The sequence below is a fragment of the Protobothrops mucrosquamatus genome, unplaced genomic scaffold, assembly GCF_001527695.2.
Source record: "Protobothrops mucrosquamatus isolate PMUCROS unplaced genomic scaffold, P.Mucros_1.0 scaffold584, whole genome shotgun sequence".
NCBI classification, from domain to species: Eukaryota; Metazoa; Chordata; class Lepidosauria; order Squamata; family Viperidae; genus Protobothrops; species Protobothrops mucrosquamatus.
The window spans coordinates 227,151-235,364 of record NW_015386884.1 but is presented as its reverse complement, the minus strand read 5'-3'; the positions used below and the strand labels follow the sequence as shown (position 1 = coordinate 235,364).

The 8,214-nt window shown below is 47.9% G+C and overlaps 1 protein-coding gene across 1 annotated transcript; it reads left to right on the top strand.

Moving 5' to 3' along the window:
* Positions 1-258: 258 nt before the first annotated feature.
* TAF6L (TATA-box binding protein associated factor 6 like) lies at positions 259-7,495 on the top strand. The gene is made up of 9 exons (XM_015817395.1): positions 259-405; positions 859-945; positions 2,114-2,264; positions 3,005-3,055; positions 3,623-3,717; positions 4,305-4,379; positions 5,652-5,872; positions 7,113-7,245; positions 7,325-7,495. The coding sequence occupies exons 1-9, from the start codon at positions 259-261 to the stop codon at positions 7,493-7,495; spliced, it is 1,131 nt and encodes a 376-aa protein (XP_015672881.1).
* The last annotated feature ends 719 nt before the right edge of the window (positions 7,496-8,214 follow it).

Below are 8,214 nucleotides of genomic sequence, written 5' to 3'. Positions count from 1 at the left end.
CTCTTCATTAAACTAGACATACCCAATTCCAGCAACCGTTCCTTATATGCTTTAGCCTCCAGTCCCCTAATCATCTTTGTTGCTCTTCTCTGCACTTTTTCCAATGTCTCAACATTTTTTTTGTAATGTGGTGATTGAAACTGGGCAGGCAGTTATTCCTGGTGTGGCCTTCCCAAGGCCTTTTTTAAAAAGCAGTTTCCTGCCTTTATTTTGTGTGACAGCTGTGGGGTTCCCCTCCTCCATCCCAGGGCCAACACCATGTCTGAACGGGAAGAACGGCGCTTTGTGGAAATCCCGCGAGAGTCGATCCGGCTGATGGCCGAAAGTGCGGGTGTGGAGCTGACCGATGAGGTGGCCGCTCTGCTGGCTGAAGACGTCTGCTACCGTCTGCGAGAAGCAACCCAGGTGAGGGACGCAGTCTAGGATGGAGTTGGTTTGGAAGGGACCTTGGAGCTGTGCAGGTAGTCCTCGATTTATGGCCGGCTGTTTAATGAACATTTGAAGTTACTGTCAAGACTGATTTACCTACATTTTCCCCTCACTCATAGCTTGACCAAAAAAAGGGAAGGGATTGTGGAATGGAATGAAAAGGTGCCCATCTCGCTGCAAGGCCATCTCCTAAAAGCCAGAAGGGAAGGGAAGATGGCACACCTCGGGGGGGGGAGGTGTCGTGACTATCGTAGCTTGGAGGATCGCTGCCCCCTCCCCTCCGGTTGGTGATTGCTTTCTGATTGCTCATCAGCAGACCTGGAAGCCAGGAGCTCATGAAGGGGCCACTGCGCAGTGCTTGACCCGGGAGCCTGTTCGGTGAGGGGCTGTGTGTTTACGTCCGACTCCTTCTTCCCCCTCTTCCTGTAGAACAGTTCCCAGTTCATGAAACACACCAAACGGCGGAAGCTGATGGTGGAAGATTTCAACCGGGCTCTCCGATGGAGCAACGTGGAAGTGAGTTGGGCCCCGGGGCGGGAGTGTTTCCATACAGACTCCAACTTGCATTCTGCCCTAGTCAGAGACACAGAGACAGATAGGTCTCAACTGACAACAGTTCGTTTAGTGACTATTTGAAGTTACAAGGCAGTGAAAAAAATTGAGCCTTTTTCACACAATTGTTGTAGCATCCCCCTGGTCACGTGATCAAAATTCAGCCGCTTGGCAACTGACTCACATTTATGACGGTTGCAGTGTTCCGGGCAGTGGTGGGGTTCAAATAATTTAACCAGTTCTCTGCCCTAATGACCGTTTCAAGTATAAGGAAATGATATACCGAAAGGTAGTTTATTATTTCATGCATTTAATACTTAAATAAGAACAATAATAAGAGAGATACACAAAACTAGATTATGAAAGAAGAAAGAGTAATAAGAAATTACCTCTGGGAAGCACCACCTAGCTTTCGCGTGAGTGACATGATCGAACCGTCTCCGTTTGGTTTCCGTCTCTCCTCTCTCTTGGACTTTTAGGGAAGGGCTTTTTTTTTCCCGCCTGGAAGGAAGTTGGACGAAAACCAGACGCGTTCCAGAAAAAACAGATTTATTATAACCGGTTCGCCAAACTCAACAAAAAATTAGGCATCGGTTCTGCCAAACCGGTGCAAACTGGCTGAATCCCACCACTGATCCGGGGGTGTGTGTGTCACACGATCCCCTTTTGTGACCTCCTGGCAAGCAAAGACAATGGGGAAGCCAAATGCACTTAACCACCATTTATTTATTTATTTATTTATTAATTTAATTTATATCCCGCCCTTCTCCTTACGGACTCAGGGCGGGATATAAATTAAATTACGGACTCATGTCCGTAACTTAACAACTGCAGTGAACAGCTGTGGCAAGAAAGGTCGTAAAATGGGGCAAAGTTCAGGTAACAACTGTCTCGCTTAGCAACCAAAATGGGCTCAGTTGTGGTTGTAGGTTGAGGCTACCTGTCTAGGCAGTAAAATCCCATCGATGCCAGGCTAACCAAGAGTCAGCTGGAGCAGGGCCTCCAACTCTGGCCGCTTTACGCCTCGTTGGCCGAGGAATCCTGGGTGTTGAAGTCCACAAGTCGTAAAGTGGCCCAGGCCGGAGACCCCCGAGGCGGAGCAGGGCTGAGTGTGGGGCTGTTGCTGTTGCAGGTGGTGTGTGGCCATGGCTCAGCGGACCCCCTTCCCTTCCGAGCCATTAAGGAAGGAGAACTCTTCTTCCAGGAAGACCGCGAAGTCAACCTGGTGGAGCTGGCGCTGGCCACCAGCACCCCCAAGGGCTGTGCGGAGACAGCCGTGAGAGGTAGGCCAGGGAGGAGGGGGCCCAGAGGCCACCAGGCCACTTCCTGACTGGGGAGCTGCCTTCCTGGGGTGGCTGGCCCTTGCCTTCCCCTGTGTCTTGTTTAGATCGCAGCTCCAGGTGTCTTTCGTTGGTTGGGCGTTTCAGGCCCCGGAACAGAAGGCTAGCAAAGTATCTCTGGGTTGTTGATAAATCCAGAAATCGTCGACTAACAAGCATTCATTTAGCGAATGTTCAGAGTTACCATTTAATTTTTTTATTAGTTTATCAGAATATAAAATACGAAGAAAATGAAAATAACTCTTCAGAGTTACAACTGAAAAAAGGGATAAGTGGTCCTCACACTTATCACCGTCGCAATCTTCCCCTGGTCAAATGATCAACATCTGGGCACTGGGCAACTGGCGTTTTTATGAATTTCCGACCCTCCCGGCCAGCTCCGGATAAGCGAAGTCAGCGGGGGGAAGCCGTTAATAACTGCAGGGATTTGCTTAGCGTGCTGGCTGGGGAGTTCTGGAAATTGAAGTCCGCCAGTCTTAAAGTTGCCAAGGTTGGACACCCCTGCTGTACAGTGAAAAGGCTTTGATGGGCCAGGGGTCCCCATCCCCTGCTGGGCTCTCTTTGAATGCGTCTCATCCAAGGATCAGACTTCTCCCCCCCCCCTCAGACGCTCAGAGGTTTTTATTAACCTTCCATTGGTTTTTGAGCAGCCTCCCAGCCACCGATTCTCTTTTTTCTTCCAGTTCACGTCTCTTACCTGGACGGGAAGGGCAACCTTGAGGCTCAAGGCTCAGGTAAGGACTGGTGATGCAGATTTGGTTGCATTTCTTGAAACAAGGCAGCACAATCCAGGATTGCGTATTTATTTTGCAAAGTCTGAATGACACAATTGTGATTTGTTTACTTCGTTCATCTGAGGTCAGCATATTGGACTGTTTCTCAACCTAGGCAACTTTAGGATGTTTGGACTTCAACTCCCAGAATTGGGCTCACTAGGGAATTCTGGGAGTTGAAGTCCACCCATTTTGAAACATAGTGGCTGAGGAATTCTGGGAATTCAAGCCCACCCATCTTAAAGCACGCTGGCTTGGGGAATTCTGGGAGTTGAAGTCCTCACATCCTAAAATTGCCTAGGTTGAAAAACTAGTGACCAGATGTATTAAATTGGCATATCTCAGGTGTGCAGTGAATGCTTTAGTGCACAAACGGAGAATCTGAGAATATTTCTTGGCAACTCCTTCTGAGAAGGGATGGGGGATCCTGTGAACTGTAATTCAACTGGTAGACTCTATTGGTTTCCCACCTTACCTTATCACTTCCTTTTTCGGGTTCCAAGACCACCTCTTCATTTCTGTTTCCAGTGCCCAGTGCCGTCTCCGTGCTGACAGACGACCTGTTGAAGTACTACCAGCATGTGACTCGAGCTGTACTGGGCGATGACCCTCAGCTGATGAAGGTGAGTCCGGAGAAGAAGCTCTGCTGATACGAGAGGACAGGATTCGGAGGCAAACAAAGGGATTTGCAGACGGGGGGCAAGGAAGAACCCTCAAATTGTTCCCTGTGGCTGATCCCACCTCTTACTGGGCAGCCATTCGGGGGAATCGCCCATGACATGTTCAGTTCTAGAAGAAATGTTGACCAACATCAATGAGATGGGATGGGATGGGATGGGATGGGATAGAATGGAATGGAATGGAATGGAATAGAATAGAATAGAATAGAATAGAATAGAATAGAATAGAATAGAATAGAATAGAATAGAATAGAATAGAATAGAATAGAATAGAATAGAATAGAATAGAATAGAGAATGGGTGAGAATGGAATGGAATGGAATGGAATAGAAATAGAATAGAAAATAGAATAGAAAATAGAATAGAAAATAGAATAGAACAGAATAGAATAGAATAGAATAGAACAGAATAGAAGCTGGAAGGGACCTTGGAGGTCTTCTAGTCCAGCCCCCTGCTCGAGCAGGAGAACCTATACCATTTCGGGACAAGTGACTGTCTGAGCTGAACCCTTCTCTCCCTTTCCTGCCTAGGTTGCTCTCCAGGATTTACAGACCAATTCAAAGATTGCGGCTCTCCTCCCTTACTTTGTCTACATCGTGAGTGGGGTGAGTGGAGAGGGCTTGGAGCAAGTCCTGCGTCATTCATTCATTCATTCATTCATTCATTCATTCATAAATTGCTTTTTCTCCATTCATGAGGAGCTGATTAATATCATTCACCATTTTAGTTAGCTCCACCTGCATATTTGGCGTTTATTTTTGCAGCATTGAAGACTAGAAATGATTCCTTTTCTATATATATAAAAAAGGAAGTTGAATTTAGCCACAAATAATGTTCTATTTTATAAAAAATTATAGGATGCAACCAGATATTCTGTAAGGATGGAGCGATGGGTGCTTAAAATGGAAAAGAGACTCTTTGCACAAAAAGAGAAAGTTAATCGGCTAATCTTTTACACTCGCTAGTGTGAGATTTAACTATTCTGGAAGATAAAGTATCTGATTCCAGATTATTTAGGCCCATTTACCTTGGAGGAAATAAATCAATAGCGCGCAACCTCCTTTGTTGTTACTTTTGTATTTAAATTGCTTTAAAGGTTCAATTATACCTGTTTTAACAACCAGATACAGCAGAAATGAATGCTGATTTTTTTTTTATTCCCCCTCCTACAAAACACATCTGGGAGAAAAATGCTAAATTCCTCTTGATCACCCTTGCAATGAATTTGATAAATAAATAATTAAGACGGTTTAATCTACTCCGATCCTCCCTGTCCTGTAGGGCAGAATTCCAAAGCATCATTTTGTGGTTTTATTTACTTATTTATTTATTAAATTTGTTTGCTACCCATTTCTCCACAAGGTGACTCTGGGTGGCTAACATTTTATAATGTGAAATAAAACTCAAGGGTTATTTAGTGATCAACCCGCGTTACGACCGTCACGAGTTATGACTGTGGGAGGCAGGCTCCATTATGCTCATAACACGAGGACTGCCACGGCCAAAACTCATGAGTAGAAACCATTGCATTTCATGGTTTATTAACTAAAGCTCTATTACAGAATACAGAGTTGGAAGGGACCTTGGAGGTCTTCTAGTCCAACCTTGATCCATTTTGGACAAATGGCTGTCCAGTCTCTTCTTAAAAAGCCTCCAGTGATGGAGCACCCTCAGCTTCTGGAGAAAAGCCGTTCCTCTGATTATGGTTTCACCCAACACATCAAGCAGAAGGACAGCCAGCCACATGATGGCATCAGAAGGGACCCAGGTCATGGTTTTCAGGCCGTTATCCTTCACACAACCTAATAGGAAGGACCACTTCAGGAAGGCTGGGGTCTGCCTTGGGTGAGATGTTTGCTCTCTGGCTTCCTCTGCAGGTCAAGTCGGTGAGCCACGACCTGGAGCAACTCAACCGCCTTCTGCATATGGCCAAGAGCCTCATCCAGAACCCCTACTTGTGCCTGGGGTCTTACGTCAAAAGCCTCATTGCCAGCGTCATGTACTGCGTCCTGGAGCCTTTGGCAGCCTCCATCAACCCCCTGAACGACCACTGGACCCTGCGCGACTACGCAGCTCTCCTCCTGGGCCAGATCTTCCGGTAATGTCTCCCAGACCTCTCCGGGCCTTGCCTCCCCCCCCCCGTCATATGAAACAAACAGGAGCTTTGCAGGCCAGAGTGGCTTCATTCAGTGGTCCCTGCCTCGGAGCCCCAGGCTCTTCATTGGTGGCCCAAGACCCCGGAGGCGGGAGGCATCAGTAGAATTAAAATCAAAACTGGAAGAGAATCTGATCAAAGTAACAGGAAATTTCTATAGGAGGAGATTCTCTGTAGCTCAGGGTTGACCTTGTTTTCATGTAGACGTTCCATTACCCAACTAGGTTATATCATCAGTGCTGGAAAGAGCTTGCAAACAATATGCTTTAAATTTCTTTCAACAATATGCCCACTATCATTGTCCTCAAGTCCATTCAACTCACTGTTATTTGTGGGGTCCTTGGTGCTCTCTCCACTCGGTTGTTTTTTTGCAGACGTTTCATTACCCAACTAGATAACTTCATCAGGGAGGGGTGTGTGCAGAGGGGGGGGAGGGAGGATGAAGACTGCTATGGGGCCCTTGGTGCTCTCTGAACTTGAATGTTTTAATCCAGACGTTTCATGACCCAACAGGGAAATATCAGTGTATGAAATTTTACAAGCAAATATGAATTTCGTTATCCTCCCTTTGGGGAGATTTCTTGGGCCAGGCGGAAGCTGTGGGTAACCTCCGATTGGTGTCAAGACTAAGGCTGGAGTCACACGTTACCCTGAGCCATAATTTGAAAAGGTGGCTTTTGATTCAGTATCTCATAACTTAAATGGCCCAAGGAATTCAGCTAGTGACAAATGCTGAAAGATGGGGGCTGTGCAAATCCACCCAGGGGAGATTTTAGCAATTTAAGGCAGTGATGCTTACAAATATATAGTCACGGCAATACTAGCACTGATGATGTTACCTAGTTTGGTGATGAAATGTCTTCAAGGCAATAGCCAAGCTAAGAGAGCACCAAGGACCCGCACCAAGGATCTGGGGAATTCTGGGGGTTGAAGTCCCCACGTCTTAAAGTGGCCAAGGTTGAGAAAACACAGCTGAGAAGGCTGGGCAATTGGGAAGCTGAGGAGGCCTCTTGGTGAGCCTGGCTGGGGAATTCTGGGAGCTGAACTCCACATCTCTTCAAGCCACCAAGTCGAGAAACCCTGGTTTAAGGCTGTGCGCCAATTCATTGGTAGAGAGGTCTCCAGCCATGATTGTTAGTTCAAAACAGATGACATTGCTTCAATTTTCTTTCCACTTTCCCAGGACCCACGGGGATCTGGTGAGCAGCTTGTACCATCAGATCCTCCTCACCCTCCAGAAGGTGCTGGCTGACCCCGTCCGCCCCCTCTGCTCACACTATGGGGCCGTGGTGGGGCTGCATGCCTTGGGGTGGGAGGTAAGTTGCAGCTTGCCCCATTTGTGGCTTCAGGGTGCCTCCCGATGCGTGCCGATCTCTTACGGCCTCTCCCCCTCAGGCGGTGCAGCGGGTCCTCTATCCCCACCTCTCGACCTACTGGTCCAACCTGCAGGTGGTGCTGGACGATTATTCGGTGTCCAACGCTCAGGTCAAGGCTGATGGACACAAGGTCTACGGGGCCATCCTGGTGAGTCTGTCCGGCACGGGGGCAACTCCAGCCAGAGGGTGAAGCCAAGTCCTGAACTTAGTGACCGTTCCAAGTCCTGATGGGCCTCTCTCTGGCACGGCGGCGACATCAGCCGGGGTGGGGGGGGGATTTCTAAGCAGGCAAGAACTGCAATATTTACAGGCAGTCCTTGACTTACGCCCGTTCGGTTAGTGACCCTTTGAAGTCCTGATGGGCCTCTCTCTGGCACAGCGGCAAATCCAGCCGGAGGGTTCTGAGAGGGTTAAGCCGAGAACTGCAGCTTTTACAGGTGGTCCTCAATTCCCAACATTTGGGACCAGAACTTCCCTTGCTCAGCCATACCAATTATTACGGGAGTCACCCCTGATTTTACAGCCTTTTTTTTTTTTTTTTTTTTGCTATGGCCATTATGCGAGTCTGGCTCCCCTCACTGGCTATCGGAAGCCAGCTGGGAAGGTTGTAAATGGCTCCCATGTGAGGCCAGGACACGGCAGCTGCCCTGAGGTGGCCGAGGGTCCAGTGTCCGAACACGTGACCCCAGGAATGCTGCAACTGTCATGCAGGAAGTCCGCTGCTGCTTGTGTGCTCGATCCAGGCAAGGGAAGGAAGGATGCATCCGTAAAAGGAATCGGCGGCCACTTTAAATTCTGACCAGCCCGAACCATATTTTTAACAGAACCGTAAAAAACTGGCTGCCTTGAGAATCGGTTACTGGAGTTAGATGATTGCATGTACTTCCCAACTTAAACCATTAGTTTGGA